This window comes from Sardina pilchardus, chromosome 23, assembly GCF_963854185.1.
Source record: "Sardina pilchardus chromosome 23, fSarPil1.1, whole genome shotgun sequence".
Classification (NCBI taxonomy): domain Eukaryota; kingdom Metazoa; phylum Chordata; class Actinopteri; order Clupeiformes; family Clupeidae; genus Sardina; species Sardina pilchardus.
In genome coordinates, this window is record NC_085016.1 from 14549180 (window position 1) to 14573685 (window position 24506).

Here is a 24506-nt window from a genome sequence, read left to right on the forward strand (position 1 = left end):
TATTTAATTGCATTGTCAAAGATTATTCTATTTTCAAATGATTGTGTTGGAAATCGGATGTTGTATACACAAGTCACTATTTCACATAAAATCCTCATTTTAAGGGACATTAGTAATAATCAGGAATAATATATCGTGACATCTCTATGCTGTTGGAGATTATGTGTTTTGTGCAGCAACTTTGTGGCTGCCCAACCTGTTTATGCACAATCACTGAATTCAGTGGGTGGTCTGACCAATGACCAATCACAAGGCCTGCATGTGTGCAAAAGCTTGAATAAAAAGGCTTATAAGCAGATATATCATTGTTCTTCATGTGTTCTGCAGTATAAGGTTGTCTACTAGTACAGACTACATACATCTTTCAGGTAATGCTTCTGAAGAATTAAATTACAAGTCATCTACTGTATGTTGCTAAAAATATGTCAAAAAGGAAAATTATAATTGGCTGAGGCAGTTTTATTATTTGTCCCCTGAATCTCACATTATATATTATAATGTGAGATTATACTATATATAAATTATAATTTTCCTTTTTTGTCTGGTTTGTTTGTTTGTTTAAAAGGATGCTTACATAACAAACTTTAATAGACTTTTCTTCATATTTAGCATATCACAAGGGATATGAATATTATTGATTTATATTTTCATATGTTATTATGAACTTCATAACACAAGTTCCATTGTATTGTAATTGCATTCATGAAATTCAGCCTAATTTTGGGCTTTGATGTGTGCATATACCATATACAAACATAGACTAATAACATAGAACCCGTACCTGGATATATTGTATACATATGTGGATGCAATAAAAACTTGTGTTGCATGCACACACTGTTTGTAGGCTATAACATGGGCGACAATTATGTGCATTTCTCTCCTTGGTTTAGCAATTGTACAAATATTACTTTCAAACCATGAAAACCTTGAATTTCCCCTTGGGGATCAATAAAGTATCTATCTATCTATCTATCTATCTAAAACAATATCTGAAAATGTTAACATACTGTATTTAGATTTCAAGACATTATTCATAAATAAGTATTACTGGTATACATATTTGTGTTTCTGTCCAAAGATTGCCTAACCCATATTTGCAACATCGATTTTATGCCATAGGCATCTTCATTTCTGTTTTATTATTATTATTATTATTATTATTATTATTATTATTATTATTATACAGAAATAAACTGCGTGGAACAGTGGATAATTTATATGATTTTGACTGAATGGGAAATCTAAACCACAAATTATTTTATTGTTACAAGCTTGTTGTCAACCAACGTCGTGTGGTCTGTATGGGCGTGTGCGCTTAAATGCGTTATAACAACATGGGGAATGTTTTGACTTTTGTTAACATTAACTGGTATTGTTTAGGCATTTGCGTTCCTCTTTCTCTGTGCCGACTGACTATCACCCGTATGTCTAAGCTGCGTTTCAATGACAGGCGATAGAGCCGCCTGAGCATTTACATCTTCTCCTTTTGAGAGAATTAAATAGAGTAGGCTAACCCTAGGCAATTGTAATCGGGTCCATCTGTGTGCGTGTCTCTCCACTAAAACTGAAACAGTCCCACTTAAACTTCTTCAATTAAATACCGTAGGAACAGTCCGGTTGTTATTTTTTCGACACCGTGCCTCGCACCAACGCACCATTGCTTCCTTACACACCAAATCCTTACCAACACGTTCTCCCCATCTGCCATAACTGTCATCTTCAAATGTTCTATGTTTGTCACTTACCCTCTCGCGTACGGTTTTCCATTTTAAATCTCTCTCTCTCTCTCTCTCCCTCACTCCATTTCTTACTATAGCATCATGTTGCGAGTCAGTGTTCACGTCAAAGGTGAGTGGGTTGCGTTGATGTGTGGTGAATCCCTTCTCAAGCTGGGACAGAACGCCATCGCCCGTCGTGGTGCTGCACAAGGCAAGTTCAAGCTAAGACGGCGCACTGACGGTGCCCCGCTGAATCTGGACGAGCCAATCAATGTGCTCCGCAACAACGACTTCGTCGAACTCGGTATTTAAGTTTATATCTAAAGCAAACTGTCTAGAGATTTCTGGTAAATAGGCCAAATAATATTGTTTAATTATGTATCGGACAAATATAACTTGTCAGTAGTTCCGAATCAGATTCAATTTGATGAAACATAATTAAAAATAGCCTAAGCCTATCATGATTTGAACACAAAAAGTATTTCATATTTTGCAGTGATGGAAGGAGATTGCTGGTCATACCCAACCCTTCCTGTGTTTGCTACGTATCCTTTTGAGCATGCTAAGTGACAGATGCCTAGTTTGTGCTATGTGTGTGTGTGTGTGTAGGCCCTACCAGTGATTTGCATTCTGCCTTAACCAGTACTCTAGTGCACAGGCAACCTGGACGGAACCAGCACAGGTTTGTGTGGCTTATTTATACAGTCATCCATTCACTTAGGCCTACTGATTTATTAATTCTCTATTTTATTAAAAAATATATATATATTCTCTATAGTTTAATTTTTTTCACTTAGGCAAATATTTTTCACTCATTCATTTACCCGTTCAAGGGTTTATGCAGTTGCAGGTTAAACAGAAAATAAGGGTTATATTCCTCTCTGTCTTGCAGTACATTGCTCTCGACGGAGAAAGTCTCACCACTGAAGACCTGGTCAGATTGGGAAAAGGCCTCTTAAAGATTAAGGTACCGACAGACCAGCCGACCTGCTACTTTCACCATCACATATAGATGTCCAAATGTCATAAAGAATGCATTGACTTCACAGTACTTGAAAGTAAACTCTCTCTCTCTCTGTGTGTGTGTGTGTGTGTGTGTGTGTGTGTGTGTGTGTGTCTGTGTCTGTGTGTCTGTGTGTGTGTCTGTGTGCAGCTTACTAAAGAGTCTGAAAAGAAAGTGTGCGACTCCAGGGCTGTCATCGATTTGATTGTTAAGGAGAACCGAGGTGAGATACACACTCTCAGTATCTGGCACAACCCTTAGGAAACACATGCGCATGGTGTAGTGCCTGTCTTTGGAGGATGATCGGTGTTGTTTCTTTCCCTGTAGTTGTATACGGGATCAGTACAGGCTTTGGGAAGTTTGCTCAAACTGTGGTCTCAAGCAATCAACTGAAGTAAGTTCGTATCAAAGAATCATTTGCATGATTGGAGTGAAAAGCCATTCTGTCGGTAATTTACCATTTCTAATGATTACTCTTTTGTGACTTCCGGTTGTGTGTGTGTCTGTCTGATTTTTTAGGGAACTTCAGGATAACCTGGTCCGGTCTCACAGTGCTGGTAACAATTCAATCAATTTATAGTCTCTGTTGTATGATAATCTTAAAGAGCACTGTCAGCTGGAAGATGGCAGCATGAAGATGCATGTGTGTGTGTGTGTGTGTGTGTGTGTCCTATAGGTGTTGGCGCCCCTCTGACTCCTGAAAGGACTCGCATGCTCCTCGCTCTCAGAATCAACGTACTGGCCAAAGGCTTCAGTGGTGTTTCCATGGAAACTCTTCAAGCCATTATCGCTGCCTTTAATGGTGAGTTAAAGCAAGGAGTCAAACTATTGGAAATCAGCATGCACACATATTAACACAAATGCATTTCATAAAACATATCTCTTCATGTATACAGGATATACAGTATGAGATAAGTGTGTGTGTGTGTGTGTGTGTGTAGCGTCGTGCCTGTCCTGGGTACCTGAGCAGGGTACAGTGGGGGCGTGTGGGGATCTGGCTCCTCTTGCCCACCTCACACTGGGGCTGATGGGAGAAGGACTCATGTGGTCTCCACAGAGTGGCTGGGCCGACGCCAAGGCTGTGGGTACCCCTCTCCTCACATGCACTGCATTAACAGAAAAGATAACACAAATGACGACACAGAATACCATTCTTAAGACACGCTCAAGACAATGTGATATATAAATATAACATGTGGGACACAGACAGTTACACTGTAAATGTTGTCTCCACACACAGGTGCTGGAAGGCCACGGACTAACACCCCTCATCTTGAAACCAAAAGAGGTAAGGAAAGTTTGTGTGACAAACAGCGATCTGCTCATACACTGAATTGTTTTTTCCTCATTAAGAAGTAATAAAAGTGGAGGTTATGGACATTCCAGCTTATTTCTTCATTATGTTAAATGAACATTTCTATAAGGGTAGTGATAGCAACTAGTCATCAGTTTGTACAGTAACACTGCTGTTATAAGTTATAAGCTGCAGCATACAAGACATGATGCATGGAACTGTCATGTTTTAGAATGTTTTTAGAGGTGTCTTTATTTTCTTCTCTCCGTCTCTTTCCACTCTCCTTAACGTCCTATTCGCTCTCTCTCATGTCCCTTTAGGGTTTAGCTCTGATCAATGGGACTCAAATGATCTCATCTCTGGGTGCGGAGGCGTTGGAGAGAGCACAGGCTATCGCACGTCAAGCTGACATCGTGGCAGCCCTCACTCTTGAGTCACTCAAAGGAACTAACAAGGCTTTCGACAAGGGTACGTGCTAATTGGCAGTCTTTGTCTATATTCTTTTTTGTCTATGTGATGTGTAACACATCTATGTCTTCTTTGTATGCGTTTGTATGCGTGCATACATCTGTGTGTGTGTGTGTGTGTGTGTGTGTGTGACATCTTGCCTGTTCATTCTCAGATCTCCACGCTGCGAAGCCTCAGCCCGGTCAGATATTGGTGGCCTCTCGTTTGCGCTCTGTGCTGCCTTCCGCCCTTCACCCTTCTGAGATCACAGGTGAGTCAGTGTACACACACATTGCTTACATTCCTTCTCCCTTGTACACACACATACACATGAAATCATGAAATATGACCATGTCAGTTGACAAGACTCTTTGAAGATTATACTTGCCGGTTTGTAAACAAATACACATGTACCGTGTCCAGGGAGATAAGCCAAGTAGTTTCGGAAAAACATATTTACAGTAATCAGGACTCACACAAATAAACTGTACACATACAGTAGATATATATGTTGATAAGGTCGCCGGTGTCCTCACAATTCAGAGGGCATTCTGGATGCCTTTTGCATTGTAGAGGCACCTACTGCTAGTAAACATCTGTTTAATATGTCTCCTGCAGGAGGTTCATATGACCGAGTTCAGGACGCATACACCCTACGCTGCTGTCCTCAGGTGTGGACACACATCACAAACTGCCACACACACACACACACACACACACACAACTTACGACTGAAACAAACACATATGTGGTCACACACACACACACTCTAACACCCTACTGTCGTCTCGTCTCTGTACGTCTCTCACAGGTGCATGGGATTGCAAATGACACCATTGCCTTTGTGAAGAATATCCTGACCACTGAGCTCAACAGTGCTACAGACAACCCGGTATGCTATCTCATGCCCTCATCAATTGAATTACACTATATGTGGTCCCATTACAGCCACACTTTATAAAATACTACTGCTGGCTGAAGCTGTTATATCTACACATTCACTGCACCCACACCTAATACTTTACATGTATTGTATACATTACTTAATATAAACACACGCCTGATATTGTTTTTTCAAATAATACAGCAGCATACTGTATACTGTATCTTTTTAATAAAATGCATAATATGTCATAGTGTGAGTGTGCATATACTTCCTACACATCTATCACTGAATGATAGATTTGACATGATTGATAAACTGATAATTCCTACAGCTGGTGTTTGCTGAGAGAGGAATCACGATCTCGGGAGGAAACTTCCATGGGGAATACCCAGCAAAGGTACGCAAATTAATACACATGCACATACTTTACCCTGTCACATACATAAATGTGTAGGGTTGGTTTCTTGTAGCATAGAATTTTAATTTTTAAAAGAAAACTTCTATGAAAATCTCTTCTGCACTGAAAAACGTTATACTGCGAAAGAAAGGACTCAGCTTAATCTGTTATCGTTCTCTTCCTTTCCTCTAAACACACGTACACACACACACAAAACGCAGGCCCTGGATTATCTGGCTATAGGTGTACATGAATTGGCCTGCATCAGTGAGCGTCGCATTGAGAGGCTGTGCAACCCCTCCCTCAGTGAGCTGCCTGCATTCCTGGTTAACGAGGGCGGCCTCAACTCTGGCTTCATGATCGCACACTGCACCGCTGCAGCACTAGGTGTGTATGTGTGTGTGTGTGTGTTTGTGTGTGTGTGTTGGGGTTGACTTTTTCTTCTGCAGTTCTTCAATAGAACAGAAGATAAAACAAATAACACAAATGATGTAATAATGAATCAAATGTAAGCTTTTTGTAGGTATGTGTATGAGTGTTTATGTCTATGGGTTCTGTATGCAGTATGTCTAAACTGAGCATGTGTTACTTATATTATATATTGCTGAAATAAGCATGTGTGGATGTTTGTCTGTTTCAGTTTCTGAGAATAAGGGTCTGTGTCACCCCGCCTCGGTGGACTCTCTGTCCACCAGTGCAGCTACTGAGGACCACGTCTCCATGGGGGGGTGGGCCGCACGCAAGGCCCTCAGGGTGGTGGAGCATGTGGAGCAGGGTAAGACCCCCCTGGACCTGGAGAGAGAGAGAGAGAGAGAGAGAGAGAGAGAGAGAGAGAGAGAGAGAGAGAGAGAGAGAGAGAGAGAGAGAGAGACACTTGTAGTAACTGTTACTAACTGTTATTATTTTCTGTCTCAGTGCTGGCCATTGAGCTGTTAGCTGCCTGCCAGGCCCTGGAGTTCCGTCTCCCTCAGAAGACCACACCCCCCCTGGAGGAGGTGCGCAAGCTGGTCCGCTCTGTGGTCAGGTAAGAGAGAGGACAACCTCAACGAGAAGCTTAACTCTGTATGAGCCAAAGAGCCACTAAAGAGATCCGTTTTCCCATCAGGCCTTGGGACAAGGATCGTGCCATGAGCCCTGACATCGAAGCCGCACACAAGCTGCTGCTGGAGGAAAAGGTAGAGCAGTTTCTCTCTCTCTCTCTCTTCGTCCACACTTTTACATATCGAGGGCTGAGAACCAAAGGGGCGTAAGTGACATTTCACCAACTTTACAGGAGAGCCAAAACAAATCTAACTGCTTCTATATGTTCACCTTGGTTTTTGTTCAATAATTATATATTTATAAATATTTTACTTCTATAATATTGTCAGCTAAGAGAGCTCATCAAGAGCTTTCAGGTGATATATATAACTCAATGTTGACCAAAATGTCACTTACGCCCCTTTGGTCCTCGATATACAGTATTTGTGCAGAGCTAGACACTCACATAGTCACTGACTGCACAAATAGTCCTTTTTATACCCTTTCAAGTACAAAGTTAAAATTACTTTGGCTTGTCTGAAGGAAGCCTCTCCACAGTATCACAGAAGTATAGAGTCAGTAGCTTAAAGTAGCAATTTACTTTGACGTAGTGAGCTATCTCTAATAATTTGACCTCTGAACCTGTTTCTGACATTTGTTTGACCTTGAACTTTGCAGGTGTGGGCAGCTGTCAGGCCTTATATGGAGAAGTACATGCAGCAGGAAGGCCGTTAAGAGTCTTCTGTGAATTCCTGTATTCATCCTGAGTGTGGACATTAACTTTCAAGGCCTTTGTGATAACCATTTATTGTATGCCAGTCCAAATGATTAAGTGTGGGTCAGCCCTATGTTCCCACATTTATCCGATCCCCCCTGAAAATTGTGAAAATTAGTCCCTATGTTCCCACAGCCCTATGTTCTCTCAAGATTTTTCTAATTTCAAAGATAGAGTTAGGGTTAGGTTTTGGGTTAGGGTTAGAGATGTAAGTGACAGAATCATTGCAAAGCCTTGTTGGAAGGGCTGAACATTTAATAAACTGTATTCACCACACCTGTGGTATTAAAAATGTAATGATTTAATTTGAAGTGTGTGGTTTTGTATTTGATGTCATATTTTTCATCCTTTGTATTTTATAATAATTCCATCCACATGAATACACAAAAACAGATGGGAAAGGACATAGAAATCCATATTAGTTGTGGTGGAGAAGTGCATCCTAGGATGTTAGAACTTCATGTGAGTAGGCACTCTATCTTTGGAAGAACAGAAGGCTCCAGTGAGCATTCTAAGAGTATAGGGTTGAGTATCGTTTGGGTTTGATATGGTACTAAATCGATATGTTTAGATTAGATTCAACTTTATTGTCATTAGATTCAACTTCATTGTCACTTTATTGTCAAAAAGCAGAAAATGTGATTGGCGCTTAGTTGGTTGGTTGTCACCGGGATGCAGAGCAAGAGTTTAATAGGGTGACAGCTGCAGGAAAGAAGCTTCCTCTGGTTCAGGTGCAGAGAGACTATTTAAAATGGTGTTGGTATCAAAATGGTGCCTGAACCGGTACTTTAATTTTACAATAAAATGGTCTAAAGCATAAATTGCTTTTTTAATTGATAAGACAAATTTGAACATGAAATTGAACTGTTATATTCGATTTACTGTTATCAATATCTCATCGCTTCTACGCATAATAAATTCTTTGTAGCTGGTTATAAACATGTTACATATGCCGGTGATGAAGTGTTTAGATTCCCAGCGCTAGTATGCATTTAACAGCAACTGAGCACTAACATATATAGGCTTCCCCTTGTCAGAGCAGCTTAATTAGCGATAACATAGAGATGGTTTCATAGCCTCTTTGACAGCTCAATGCAAGTCTGAGTCTGCCAGCAAACAGAGAGATGGCACATGACAACAAAAGAGAGATGAGGCGCATGACGTGCAGTGCCTCGTATAAAAAAGAGAGTCAGAGCCAGAGATTTAAGTGGCATCGAAATGAGGCACCGAAATCCATGTTGTTATTCGATGTCGCTATACTGAATGAATTGGCGCTGGTGCCATATTAAAATCAGGTTTCGGTGCCCAACCCTACCTAAGAGATACTGGGCAGCCCAATCAGTGTAAAGAGGTGATGAAATTGCCGGAGTCCACATCATTACATCAGCCATTTTGAAGGGTTTAGGAGGGTAATTTCAGGCTGTGAGGGGTTTACATGGTGGATTTTAACACAGTGCATGTGTTGTGACGAGTGAAATGCAAAAGCAATGCAAAAGGCAGGCCCTGCATGTTCTAGAATCAGTTTAGGAGAGACACAGCTAGGCAAGACAACCAGTTTGGTTTCCTCTCGATATGTCTCAATCAAACAGAAAAGGTTCTTGCTCCTTTCATGGAAATGGCTGCTAGCTATGAAAAGAGTAAGGACATGACTGAGAGATTTTACACCAATAAAGGGGTATTGACACAGATGATAAACCCTCAGATAGTGAAAGTCCTACCATGTATTGGTTCCAACTGTGCACCTAAAACATGGGATTTCACAAATGAGCTCATCTACCTAGCTGAAGAGTTGAGCTAATATAAAAAATCAGCTCACTTTGTGTGGTTGGAACAAATACTCAGGACTTTTACTTTCTAAAGCTCGGTTTCCTATGTCTGGGTATGCATAAGTGGAGACCACCTACCAGTCCAGCCACTGATAACTGGTGTATGGTATCTCAAGTCTTGCTGCCAGCATGCTTTTGAGGGGAGGATAAGACTGGTGTTCTACTGGCCTAAGCTTCATGGTCATGTAGCCTATAACTTTAGTCACACCTATCCTGTATGTCAGGTGGTTGAGAAGCCAAATCAGACCATCCTAGTGGCTTCCTGTAGTTGAAAGAAGAAGAAATATCTGTTGACCATCATGGTTTGCCATGAAGGAACATCAAAGCTGAAATTACTGTGGAGGTCCTGATCCAATTTTTATGTCAGGTTGGACTACCATGGGCACTTTTGGGATTTTCCGCAATTTAACCAAAGCGACTTGCAACGTGGTAACAAAACCAAAAAAAAAAAAGGCTTTTAAGAACAATTTTAACAATAAACAAAACCCACAAAAAGTGCTTCAATGAGTGCAATTGTCCGTAGGATCAGCAAGACTTGTAAGAAGTGCTATGAGAGGAGATGTTCTCTGAAGATGGAGAGGGATGTCCCTCTAGTACCATAGTTTTAAATAGATTCCAAACCAAATTCAAAGTTTTGAAAAACCCAAAGGGCAGATTTGATCCAGATCAAATGTAGGATCGGATTATATGATCTGATCTTAATTTGGAATCCCTTTTGAAAAAAAAAACATTTCCAAGATTTGATCCAATCTTTTCTTACTTTTGGAAAACTGGGCTCTGGTGGGTCATGGGGCTGTTCTGCCGAAAATACAGCTCAGCAGCTCATGAGAGTCTTAGGAATGTGGGGCTTTAACAGGAAGTATGCAATCATAGTACTCTATGTCAGATGGTTGACATGGGCTATTGCCGTGCAACGTATCATTTTGATACTACATCAGGAGAATGATATTGTATCTCCACTATTGCCTGAGCAAAGCCCACAGCAAAATCCTTATTTGTTGTCTGTGTAAGCTCTGTTTTCATGCAGGAGGAGTGTGTTTGGATGGTGTTACAATGAATAATAAGTAGAAGATTTTAATGTGCACCTGGTAAAACATTAGCCTTATCAAGCATCAGCACACAACCTGTGATCTGACCTATTACCACGGAAGTGCATAAAAATGTTGTAAAAAAATTTCATATAAAACCAAAATGAAACTGTTCTTTTACTGCTAGGCAAACATTCACAAACAAAAGTGTACCAAAGGAAACCATGTAAGACGGCCATTTTCAAATTCTGTGTGAAATACACCTGATAACTCCAGGTCACCGGAAATAATGGTGATAGAGCTGAACAGGCGCTGGGGGCTCTGCTCAGCCCCCCTAGTGTGATCACCACAAAGTTTCCATTTTGTTGTTATTTCACATAGATATGGTCTTCTTTTGTAAGTTAGGTTACATGCAGAGGCAGAGAACTCATTCATATACTGAAGCCTTTGCACCACAACAGACACCCCTCCATAACTTAGGCTATACTTGAATCAGAATAATCCAGCGTTTCCCACACATACCGTAGACTCTAGCGCTATTTAAAACATGCATCGTATGAAAGCATACATTTTCGTTGTAGACTATGCATGCAACTTTAGCATGCAGTATAGAAGTAAACCCCCTCTACTTAGCCCACTTTCTCTTGTTCTCCCTCGCTCTCGTGTGTGCTCAATGGACACCCGCCCCTAGACATGCACATTTAATCCAAATAAAACATTCACAATCATGAAAACAATGACACATAGAAGACAACAAGCTAAATCATAATTAAATCTAGTTCGCATCATCAGCATGCTGCACATATATATTGCGTTTCAAATGAATACAAGCTTTTGCTACTTGTTGCAAAAAGGGGAAAAAAAATCACATTATATGAAAGGCGATGCAATGAAAAATGTGGGTGCACCCTAGGCACCAGTGCACACACAAAATGTTGACAGCATCCCCATTAAATACCCAAATATTTTAGTATACCCAGATTCCATGTGTGAATTTCTGTTTGCTTCTGTCCATTTGAATGTGTGGTGGATATGGCAAGCTTCTTTTCAGCTATCAAGGAAAAGCATGAAAATGGCATTACCACTGTTTTACTGCCAGGTCAACATTCACAAACAAAATGGTACAAAAGGAAGCAAGAGTGAAGCAAAAGTGAAATAACATTTTGTGGATCTGCCCTGTGATTCAGATCCACTCAAAGTTATTTTGGTAGGCAGATAAGTAAAACAATTGTGCATTTTATGACTAAAGCATGAATGTTTCCCCATATAATCTACATACTAAGGTTTCATTTGAGAGGAGGACACATTTTGTATCTGACCTCTGGATGTCATTGACCTCATAAGTGAGTTTTCCCAGGGTGGGTTTGACAGCGTATTGTGCTGACAGTGCTTGTACTCCACAGTTCATTTTAAATTATAGATCACCACAGAATTCAGTCATTTCTAATTAGGAAAAAGTGTTAAGCAAATATTATGGACAAATATAGTCAAAAGATTGCCCCCCTATCATGGTGCTTGAAAGCACCAGAGATGTAAAAGTCCGGCTTCAGAAAGTAATATACATTGGCAGGACTTCTACTTTCTGAAGTTGGACTTCTACATCTCTGGAAAGCACACAGTTTCTGTGGTATCACACAAATGCATCAATTGTGCAGTTTAAGTCGGAGAACCACAGACTGGCTATAGCTAGTCTCCACTTGTTGTGGAACATGATGGGCTACGGTGTAGAATGTTGGCTCTTCATCTCAGTTATCAAGAGTTGAGTTTTCTGATATGGAAACAGTATGATGTGTACTCATGATAAGTCATTAAAAAAGCTAAAAGAAAACATACATGAAAAACATATTCTAAAAAACATATGCCGTTTCTACAGAAAGCGGTCATACGCCATTTCGTGTCAAGCCTTGTGCCATCAAGTTGACCCATGCCTTTCATTTCTGTGTCTTGATCTTGTAAAGATTAGCACCTGGGTCTGGTCTGGTTCTTGCACCCTCACTTTGAAACTCGTAATATTTTTTATACACAGTATAATATTTTATGCAAAACTATAACTAGTCAAACATTATCCTTATCAAATGGCAACCTCAGCCGCCACCTTCTCTATTACTAAGGATGTGCATAAAAAAATCATTACCATTCTTTTACAGCAAGATAAACATTCGCAAACAAAAGGGGACAAACGGGAACCATACACTGTAAAAAATGGCTGTGAAATTCACAGTTATTTACAGGAAATTTCACAGTAGCACTACTGTATATGTTTTTTACAGTAGAATGTTGTAAAATTTACAGTAACGCCCCTACAATTACAGTAGTCCAAGTGTTACTGTAGACATTACAGTAGTCAAAGCACTACTGTAAAACAAACACAGTATAGCCACTATAGTACTGTAAATAGTAAAGTAAACTACTGTATTTTTTCTTTTCAACAATTGGCCAGTAAGTTACTGTAAATACTACTGAAATCACAGTATTTAATTGGTTTTCATTTTACAGTGAATGCATAAAATACTGTAAATGGAAATGCGGTACCTTTACTGTAAAAAGTATTCACAGTAACTTGCTGGCAACAATTGGGCAGTAAGTTACTGTAAAACTACTGAAATCACAGTATTTAATTGGTTTTCATTTCACAGTGAATACATAAAATACTGTAAATGGAAATGCGGTACCTCTACTGTAAACTACAATTACAGTAGTAAGTGTTACCGTAGAAATTACAGTAGTCAAAACACACAAACTAGCCTACTGTGTTTTCCCTTTTTTAATCTTATCTTTCTTTTAACTCATAATGACATACCAGAGACGGTTGAGAAAGTCAATTTGATGTCAAGAATTAAGGCTTTGATCACACTATTGAGCAAGCATAACACATTTCAGCCTAATAATTTTCCACGATTGTTTATAACGGCTGCTTATAGACCCCTGCTGAGCCTACGTCACTACGTTCGCTGGCGGCAAAACAACCATCAACTGCCATCAGCGACAACGCTAAACTCATCCGATATGTCATTGTATTGTAAATCTTAGACATGACCATTTGGGACATAGTTATATATCCAATGATCTATACACCCGCCACTTCTCCTTACTGTATACGCTCGGTTTTTCAATAACGTAATTATAAATATCTGGCCATTCAACGGAGGGCAATCTTGCTACGTCTTCTTTCCATTCACTTAGAATGGGGATCTGTCAGAATGATCCCACCTGATAACGTACGTTTTTTCAAAGTTTTTTCAAATAATCCTCCCAATCCCATACACTGAGTGTATGTACATACTGTTTTATATCGTTAGCCATTTCATCAAAGGTTAATTACGGACTAATTTTAGCCGCATTACTAGTGCTTTTCAATAGCCGTCTAACTTTTCTGCCGCCACTGACGTCACGCCACTCCGAATGTTTATCCGTTGTGAAGGGGCCTCTTGATAAGCGCATGCGCACACGCAGTAATTCCCATCCCCCACCCCTGACTTTTCAACTCCAGACAGAGTGACTTCGCTTCAACCGTCACTTTTCAACCATGAATCTGACTGCAATCTTCAACTCTGTACAAACATCATATTCAAGGTAAGAATTACAGTACTTTTGTATGCCAATTGAAAACGGGAATTTATTAGAAATGTATTGTTTTCACAATGAAATGTTAACCAAAGCCATTATTGTCATGTTAGAATCAGCATACAACATACCAGTATCGATAGCTAGAACTAGCGAGCTAACGTCGCTAGCGTTAGCGATGTTAGCTGTTAATGTTAACTTTTCCAGTAACTAACTTAACCATCATGTGGGATTTTTCGAATGATAGTCAATATCATATCTAGCAATAATTCAGTCTGATATGTCGTTATGAATGTAGAGTTTTAGTTTGAATGAAATATCAGACGCAAGTAGCTTAGCTTAAAGTGGCTGTTACCATGCAGGCTGAAGGCTGAAGTTAGCTAGCAGACAGACACAGGTGAAAGTTGTTAACGTTAGCAGCTAGTTAGTAACATTACTTTGCGAACTCCATGTGGCATGGGTAGTTAACATTAAACCTAATACATGTAGTGTTGATGCATAATATGTAGTGTTGCTATAACTGGAAAGAGGACCAGTAAAACAAATGAATGAAGTAGGCTGATGTGTAAGTTATCTCACCCCTAATTTAGGAACTGTAGTTTTGCATAGTCATGCTCATAGATCCGTCATATAGTGGATGTGAAAGGGGAGCATTTGGGGAATTTCAATTACCAGAAATATCATGCCGATAAGTAAAGGGATCTTTAGTTTGTGAAGGGTAGTGTTTGGCTAAATGGTATTCATTTTATAGCCTTTATTTGCCCAATGTTTGGTGACTTACATTGAGGCATGTGTTTATTTAAGATGCATGTGAGTGTAGTAGTGCTTCAGTGATGGTCTTTTCATGTTCTGTGTGTTTTGCAATGTATTAATTAATGTAAGCCTCTTTCTGTTCCCTCTGTTAGTAGGTGGTGTGAGGACTGCTGCCCTGAGAACGCTGTGTCAGCGACACTTAGGCTGTGTGCATTTTGGAATGTTCCAAATGTGTGTCACTTCCATAAGGAAGAAGTTCCAAGCCTGCAAGTGAGTTCACTCACCAAATAGAGACACACGCATATAGCATTTAATATGTGTGCATGTACTGTATTTGTGTCTGTAACTGTTTAGTTTATCCCCTCCTTTCATGTGTCTGTTATGACTTTGTGGGCTCAACTGTCAACAACTGTCCAGGGCGAAGTCGGTCTACCCTGATGGCACTACCTGATGGCACTACCCTGATGATGTCTGTTAGCCATGGCTGCTGCCCTCAACATGGTGTAAGTGTTTGTGTTTTATTTATGTTCATAAATAAACTGATATCAAGAAGTAACATAGATGGTGACAAGGGTGGCAAGGGTGCCTCATGGCAAGGTAATTATCATTTCTATTTCTACATCTGATTGCCTTGCTTATTTTTTAAAGCTATGATTTGTTTTGTATGGCAATTGCTGTTTATTAACAAATCATATGGCAATTGCTGTTTATTCTTTTTAGGAGCCATCCAGAAGTCCCAGCCTGGAGCCAGAGGCTGCTATTGCAAGTCAGATGGGAGATGGCCTACAGTATGTTAGGCATCAGAAAAGTGGTGTACGCATGAAGGCAGAGTTGCCGCAGGCAATTATGAGATTAGGTATGATATCACATAGACATACTTCTGTTCAGAAGTGTAGGGTCACTTCGAAATGTCCCCTTAAAAAAAAAAAAAACACTGGACATATCAAAGTGAACTCCCAAACTTTGCTATGGTGGTGTATTGTACACATCTGCATTACTTCTATCTATTGCACCTGACTAGTGTGGGTTTGCTTTTATTTGTCACACAACCGGAGTAGTTTGCATTAATTACTGTATATTCATGAACGGGGTCAATTGTAATGTATGCTTTCTTTCTCTTTTTCAGACACTTGGCATTTACTGCGAAAGGTACCATCAGAGCACCTCTCCCTACCCTGCAGGATACCTATACCAGAAGAGTACAACAACGGCCCAAAAGTATTTCAAAAGACATTTCACGCTCTGACCACGGACTGTTTAAACCACTGAGGTCAAGCAGACGTCTCTGTTCCCACGTGGCAGACTGAGGGAACACCCACAAAACAGACTGGGGATGAGTTTCTTTACTCCGCATCCTGTACACACACAACTCCTTATACTACATTACATAGACTTGCCAGTTGCCATACTGCACTTACACACACTGCGCTTTTAACCCCCTTATCTGTGTCAAATCAGATAAGGTGTGGTTGAATTCAAACCATGTCTACTGTTGTCTGTCAACATCCACTTCAGTCATACATTTGAAATGTCTTAAATAAATAACAAAAGTTAAAATTGTTTTATTGTCTGCAGTTAACTGAAATATTTTGGAATATGAGTTATTCTATTAATGATTGCTAATGTAAGTTCAATTGAATTCACAGTATTTAACTGACCTAGCTTCTACAGGAAAACAACCAATACTGTAAATACAACTAAAAAAAAAAAAAAAATCTTAATTTAAAATCAATTGTTTTTCAATTTACAGCGAATACATAAAATACTGTAAATGAAAATGCGGGACCTTTACTGTGAAAAGTATTCACAGTAACTTACTGGCAACAATTGGCCAGTAAGTTACCATAAATGGAAATACAGTACCTTTACTGTAAAAGGTTTTCACAGTAACTTACTGGCAACAATTGGCCAGTAAGTTACCGTAAATGGAAATACAGTACCTTTACTGTAAAAGGTTTTCACAGTAACTTACTGGCAACAATTGGCCAGTAAGTTACTGTAAATGGAAATACAGTGCCTTAACTGTAAAAGGTATTCACAGTAACTTACTGGCAACAATTGGCCAGTAAGTTACTGTAAATGGAAATACAGCACCTTTACTGTAAAAGGTTTTCACAGTAACTTACTGGCAACAATTGGCCAGTAAGTTACTGTAAATACGACTGAAATCACAGTATTTAATTGTTTTTCATTTTACAGTGAATATATAAATACTGTAAATGGAAATACAGTACCATTACTGTAAAAGGTATTCACAGTAACTTACTGGCCAATTGTTGCCAGTAAGTTACTGTAAATTTTACAGTAATTTTTTTACAGTGTATATAAGATTGCAGTCTCAGCACAAGACTTTTCTACTATACTGCTCTTTACTAGCAATGACGAACAGTGGTCTCTCACTGCACCAATCAGAGTAATGAACCTGAAGAGGGCAGCACCATCAGCCATCTCAACGTAGATTGAAATGGACCAAGTGGCCCAAGGGCCGCTAATATAAGGGCAGGGCTCCAAACTAACTTTTTGCATTGGTTGCACCGGTGCGCCTAGCTTTTTTTTTTAAGTGCACCAGCACAAAATTTAGGTGCACCCACATTTTTCATTGCATCGCCTTTAACGCCAAAAGGACACCTTTTATCGCACTCCTTTCATATAATGTGAATGATTTTTTAACAATAAGGCGTAGAAAAAGCTCGTCTTTATTTGAAACACAATATATAAGAAATATACATATTCTTTATAAGGAATTATATATATATATATATATATATATATTATATTATATATATACATATACACAAACACTGTATAATGCTTTCTACATAGGCCTACAATGTTGGATATTCATGATGACATTCATGACAATTCATATTACAACTCCGGCTCTTTAATTCAGCTGTCGGCTTGAAGCCTCAAAATATTGTAAACAAAGTAGTATAGCATTAGTTGGCTAGCTTATTATAGTCTTCTGGTAGGACTGTTCAGTTTCCTCACGACCCACGTGTGTTTAAGTTTCAAGGTAGGCCAATACTTTTTCTCCTTGGGACAGGCCCTTTTGTATGGAAGCCCGTTTCCGCCACTGGTGGGAAAAAACTGGCAGATACTAAGTCATAATTATGAGATGCAAAGTCGTAATTATGAGATAAAAAGTCATAATTATGAGATAGAAAGTCAGAATTATGAGATAATCCACTGGATCTGCACGGCTGTCTTGGCCATTCTCCGGAGGGTTGTGTTTCCTCAGAACCTGGAAGTGGTGGGTGCCGGTTTTGCAGAGAGGGCTGGGTCCCCAGCTTTTAATGTGGCAGTGGGGGCCATAGATGGCTGCCACATCCGCATAAAGCCACCATCAGCTGATGGTGCCTGCTATTTGAATAGGAAGTTGTTTCATTCAATTCAGATGCAGGCCATCTGTGACCACCGGGCCAAATTTGTGGATGCGTTTGTAGGGTACCCTGGCTCTGTACACGACTCCAGGATACTGAAAAACAGTCCGGTGTATACCGGGGGGTTGTACCCACCTGCAGGGTGGTGCATTCTTGGGGATGGTGGGTATCCGTACCTGAGTGAGCCTATGTGTCTGATGACGCCATATAGAGAACCAGTCCGGAACCCTGTACATGCACGGTACAACAAACGGCATGCACAGGCTAGAAATGTAATCGAGAGGGCATTTGGGGTGATGAAGGCAAGGTGGCGTTCACTTTTTTTTTTAAAGCTATGGAGGTCAGTCCTGCTTTTGTACCCCAGGTTGTGACGTGTTGTGCCATTCTGCACAACCTTTGCATCGCCAACGGGGACATTGTCGAGCCTGACGTCAATGACCTGGACGATGCTGATGATCAAGCAGATGAGAGAGCCATTGAGATGAGGCGTGGTGACAATGTACGGGACAATCTGGCTGCAGCAGTGTCTGCCCCTGTACAATAGTTTTTTTTATTGTTATGGCTATTTCCCCTGCAGACTTTTCATTCAGGAGTCCTCGTTGGGAGGGAAGGTGTCTCCCACTGCCGTTAAGCGGAAGTGGGAGAACCTAAAGATGAAATACAAAGTAAGTTGTGTGTAATTCAACAGGGTTATGTGTATTACATAACATTTTTTTTTCCCCCTGGAAGAATTGGATTTAAGATTAAATTAGATTAAACTTTATTGTCCTTGTGCAGAGTACAAATGCAAATGCATCTGTTAAAGCAGATTTAAATATGGCAATGTACCATAAACAATGTATGAGCGACGTGTACAAATATGTGCAGTATAATAGCAGTATGAAACACATAGACAGATATGTACAGCTATGTGCGTTAAACAGCGTGAAAGTGTGGTGAAAATCATACTCCTTTGTGAATGTTTCATAGGAACTGGTCTCCCCCCACCGGAGTGAGCACAGAGGGTGGGGAGGCGACAGCGGCATCCTGGAAATGGTATGCCGCCATGGACGAGGTAATCGGGAGGAGGCCATCAATAAGTCCTCCTTGCCTGATTGCCTCATCCAGCCAGGGTGCTGCTGTGGTCTCCCCACCCTCTGCTGCTCCTCGAAAAAGAAAAGCAACGGGTGTTAGCAATTGTTTTCTCATTATTTAAGACACACGAATAGGCTCTTGATTTGCAGCCTAAAAATAGCAATGCTCTCGCTTATCTAGTGTAAAACAATTATCAATTTACTCGAGAACTAACGGATAAGGATTTGCCTTCGAGTAGGGGTCCATTCTCTCGCCGAAAGGGCCCACCACCACGACCAATACTCTATATGGGCATGATTCCCAGAGATAACTGCAGCTGAGAGGCGAGAAGCACAGAAATCGAGCAAGGCTGAGTTTAAAGGGTGCCCATCTGATGTTCTTCGGCTGCATATGAATTCTCCTAGCCCAGAGCCCGTTCAATTTCCACCTATACATGGCCAACCCTGGGAGACTTCGCCGGCACCTGTACTGAAGAAGGATGACCAAGATCAGGTTTCACTTGAGATGGAAAATGAAGACCCCCTTCTTCAACAATCACTGCCAGCTAGCAGCTTAGCCTGAGGAGATTGTAAAATCAGGACCTGTGAGGAGCCTCCAGCCTCCTGTTCTCCCCAACCCTGACTTACTCAAACAGCGAGCGAATATCAACAGGACCAGGTGGCCCGAGCCAGCACCATGCCTGCTAGAGCGGCGGGCAGAGAGAGAGTCAGCGCACCCGCTCGATCTTCTCAGCACCCTGAGGCTGCATTGAGGCAGAGACGTCGGTGTGCCAGGATAGTGGGTACTGAAGATCTCCAGCAACATCAGAAGATGGGTGCAGCACTCCCCAAGATTCCTGTGTCCAACTACACTCCGACTGGCCCCAGCGTCTCCCCCGCCTCCCTACCGGTTTCCATTACTGACATCTTTGTCTGTGGCCTTCTTTATTTCAGATAATGCCTCCTCCACTGCGACAATGCCCTGCATGTATGGCATTTATTGGAGTGTCAGGCCCCTCTTCCGCACAAGGAGCGTCTGATTAGCCGGCGAAAAAAAATATTGAACAAATCCAATGTGATGGCCAACCATAACCGGGTGGCCGTCATTGACGGTTCATACATCATGGTAATAGTTTACATTATATTTCTATATATTATAATACTTGCTGGTGGAGCCTATTTGTTGCGCACAGAGGTGTGCTGTGTGTTGGTGAAAAAACATTGAATGTAATAAGTTGTAATGTGGACATTGGTCGCACACACATGCAATATATATAGCCTTACATGCAATGTGTATGATACCTTTGTTTTTGTCAGTGAACTACTTAAATTTTTCTTTCTAGCTGGACAAACTGTCATCACTAGGGTTATACCCAGACCTCTTAATGGGGTAGAGGACCAAACAGGGGTTGAAAGCAAACATGATGGTGCCCCACAGCATGGAAGGGGGCCTCGATCAGAAGGGCGAGCTACGCTCAAACATAGTTGCCTATACGAGCAAAGTGTGTATTTCTCTTGTCATGAGTCATTCATTTTTCCAGTAATGTTACATCTGGCAAGTAGCCCACCAGAATCAGCTCAAATGTAGCAAAACTGATTGAGTTTAATAATGACCTTTAATAATGACTTAAAGGGATATTCCGCCATTTTTGGAAATACGCTCATTTTCCACCTCCCCTCGAGCAAAACAATCGATATTTACCTTGTTCCCGTTCATCCAGCCATTCTGTGAGTCTGGCGATACAACTTTTAGCTTCAGCCTAGCATAGATCACTGAATCGGATTAGACCATTAGCTTCTCGCCTGCTAGCTTCATGTTTAAAAGTGACTAAGATTTCTGATAATTTTCCCATTTAAAACGCGTCTCCTCTCAAGTTAGAAAGTGCAATAAGACCAACTGAAAATGAAACCTGGCGTTTTTCTAGGCTGATTTGACATGGAACTACACTCTCATCTGGCGTAATAATCAAGGCAACTTGCAAACGTACCATAGGCGCAGTGATATCGTACGCAGCATCTGAAAATAGTCCCCATAGACATCAAGCAGTAGTAGTGCCAGTAGCTGCAAGTTGCCTTGATTATTACGCCAGATGAGAATGTAGTTCCATGTCAAATCAGCCTAGAAAAACGGCAGGGTTCATTTTCAGTTGGTCTTATTGCACTTTCTAACTTGAGAGGACACACGTTTTAAATGGGAAAATTACCAGAAATATTAGTCACTTTTAAACATGAAGCTAGCAGGTGAGCTAATGGTCTAATCCGATTCAATGATCTATGCTAGGCTGAAGCTAAAAGTTGTATCGCCAGACTCACAGAATGGCTGGATGAACGGGAACAAGGTAAATATCGATTGTTTTGCTCGAGGGAAGGTGGAAAATGAGCGTATTTCCAAAAATGGCGGAATATCCCTTTAAACTGTCATCGTCATTGCTATATTTAGGCCTACAACAAGTCAGGATTTCCAAGAATACAAGCTTTACCAACAATGCCGATTACCTTCGGCTTAATCTCTCAAAAACTGAGCTCTTAGTGTTTCCAGCAAAAAAAGCTAATTTGTGAAATTCAGTATTCTGGAGTCTTCTGTTTTACTTTTGATGCAGTACTACTAATCTGCAAAGTAAAATTCCGCTGCTGCTGAGAAACTTAGTCCCTCAAAATGTAATACATTATTGAGATGCAGGACTAGTTTTATTTCTAACATCATTCTATCAACACAGACATGTGCATCGATGTTCTAATGTTATAATTGATTTGTTTCGGGTGATCTGTGGAGTGGGTTTAGACTGTATTTATTGGCAGGCTGGATGTTCCTGTGGACGCGTGTTAGCTCATCACCAGCTATGTGCTGAAAACAATGTTGCCAGACTGGGTTGACTGACTTCCGCCCAATCACCCTGCCGTCTTCAGCAAAAAAACATTTTTTTCATAGAGAACCATTGAACTCAAAATGTTATTTACCCGCCTACTGCTTATTTTCCCCCGCCGAACAATGTAAAAAGAAGCCCAATCTGGCAACACTGGCTGAAAATGGTTGAGGTCCTATGTCCAAAATTCCGAAATATTCCGACGGCGCCATTGCTGCGGTGTGCGTTCTCATCATTACACTCAATAATAGTTGTATGCCATAAATGCCGGTGACTAAGAGCAGTGACAGCATGAATAAAGTTACTTGGTTTGACGATGTCAGACAGTGGCCTCCAGTTACTAATGAAGGTCTCTTAAATTACTGATACTAATTGATGAATTAATATAATGAAATATTAGTAAACTGAAAGTAGAAGGAGATGTAATACTGCTGGCTACGTTGAATTGACTTACTGACCTTAGCATGCTAACTAGCATTTTCATCATTATGGACAGCCCACGTGATTAAAAGATGATGTAATTATTAATGTTGGAAGTAAATACTTGTTTCAGCATTGAGTATGAAATATTAAAATAGGAAACAGCAAGAAAATACTGTCAACACACATCACTATGTATTGACGTTCGTCGCAAGCTAACATTCCCATAGGAATAAATGGAAACCGCCATAACGAGACCTCCCCAAATCCAGAAAAATGTATTAAATTGAAATCGGACAACGTTGTTATCTTTGGTAAACTCTTAGGTAGCTGTGATATAATTTATGTGACGAAATTCTAAGTCTAAATATACAAACATAATGTTGAAAGTGTAACTTCCATAGCAATACATTCAAATTAAATGAACCGTATGAAGTAGTGATGCGCGGTTCAGCCCATTACCCCCGGATATCCGCGGGTTTACCCGCGGGTCGGGCGGATTTGGGTAGGCCTAATAGTTTTTTCTAAATATTGCGGGTGGGTCGGGTCAAAAAAGTAAAAATGCACATTCCTCACTTGTTAACTTCCGACATATTAGGTGGCGATGCGCCTGCAATACAGGAGGTGTGGTCGAGCGCAAAACATAATTTCTCCTAAATTCAGCACCCAATTGCGCCATGCGTGACTGACTGAAAAAGTCAATCGCGCATTCGCTACTTTATGGACATGGAGCCTAATGATCTGGGATATCGAAGGTTGTGCACAATGCGAGAACACCTCGCTTCTGTCATAGGCTACACGAATAAACAGCTGTGCTTGTTAAATGCTTGGCAGTGTTAAACGCAAAAGTAGGCTAGCCTATGAAGTTGCAAGGGGAAATATGAATGTAAACTTGTTATGAAGATGAGATTTAACACTAGCTATGTCTAGGCTGCAGATTATGAATGGTGTGGAGGAGCGCAGATTGTCAAAATGACCGATCATTGTAACCCGCTGTTGTCCTCATGTGGGCTAATTAGGCTAGGAAAGACGTTAAATGCGTTTTTTCCTTTCCGCGGGTCGGGTTGGATTTGGGTCACAATTCGAACATATTTTTGCGGATTGGGCGGGGCGGTTTGGATCTCCTGAAAAGTCAGGTTGGGGCGGGTTTTTAAAAAAAGCCCACCCGCGCATCACTAGTATGAAGGATTTTGGCCAAAACGAGTACTGCAATTACTTACTGTAGAGTGGTGTATCGCCTCCCCCTCCCCTCTGAGTCGCGGTTGCCAGCTAGCTGCAGGATCCAGCAGGAACATAGAGAATGGGAACCGACGTCAGCGGCGCAATGCATTTTGGGACAAAAAGGGCGGTTTCCTCCGTTATATGAGGCTACGGCGCGAATTAGAAACAACAGGGGGGTATTCCATCAAGCGAGCTAACCGTTAATCGCGGCTAACTTTGATAAGCCTCGCTAATTTTAGAGAGAGCTCGGTTCCATTACTCCCGCTAACAGGAATCTCAGCTGAGTTGCTGGGGTAACATATGCTTCTGAACTAACCTGGTCGGTGGCAGGCTAACTGCCGAGCTAAATTAATCTGTGTTGCAAATAAAAAACACCAGTCGGAAAACGAGTCCCAAACCGTTGGTTCCGTCAACCTGTGCTTTCGTCACCTGTAGCCTACAACTTAAAAAATAGAAGGAGAAACTTTTTTCCGACAGTGTTGCAAGCATAGATTAAGGCTACCTATCCGCTAGTTTAAATGAATTTCTGAAAATTATGCAACTTACATTGTTTGAACTTGATATTTGTGTGGTCCAAGGAATCTTGCGGCTATGCGTAACGTACGTCTTTCGTGGTGTCATGCGCAGCGTGACAGGAGAACAATCGAGGCATGTTTTGCGTGTTCTCGGGTTCGGTTCCCATGCGATGAATTTACATAGACTATGTTAACACATTAATATTGCCATGTTTAGTTATACTCTTTAATGAAAGGCATCATTATTAAGGGTCATATACAGTAGCTTCAGTGACAGTAGGCAGGCTGTCAGTGTGCTATACGATGCACGGCAAGCCAGCCTATAGCCTAATTCTGT

General features: G+C 40.8%; 1 protein-coding gene and 1 long non-coding RNA gene across 2 annotated transcripts; both read left to right on the forward strand.

Moving 5' to 3' along the window:
- The first annotated feature begins 314 nt into the window (after positions 1 to 314).
- LOC134071317 (histidine ammonia-lyase-like) lies at positions 315 to 7848 on the forward strand. The gene is made up of 21 exons (XM_062527993.1): positions 315 to 368; positions 1820 to 2025; positions 2218 to 2266; positions 2373 to 2403; positions 2614 to 2688; positions 2875 to 2947; positions 3052 to 3118; positions 3244 to 3281; positions 3401 to 3526; positions 3666 to 3805; positions 3965 to 4012; positions 4339 to 4486; positions 4641 to 4736; positions 5084 to 5136; positions 5277 to 5357; positions 5683 to 5748; positions 5970 to 6135; positions 6389 to 6523; positions 6664 to 6772; positions 6854 to 6923; positions 7447 to 7848. The coding sequence occupies exons 2-21, from the start codon at positions 1824 to 1826 to the stop codon at positions 7501 to 7503; spliced, it is 1830 nt and encodes a 609-aa protein (XP_062383977.1). The 5' UTR covers positions 315 to 368; positions 1820 to 1823; the 3' UTR covers positions 7504 to 7848.
- A 6593-nt stretch (positions 7849 to 14441) lies between these two features.
- Positions 14442 to 16375, forward strand: LOC134071251 (uncharacterized). Its single transcript, XR_009937036.1, has 3 exons — positions 14442 to 15217; positions 15435 to 15570; positions 15841 to 16375. It is a non-coding gene; the product is annotated as an uncharacterized LOC134071251 (long non-coding RNA).
- Positions 16376 to 24506: the final 8131 nt, after the last annotated feature.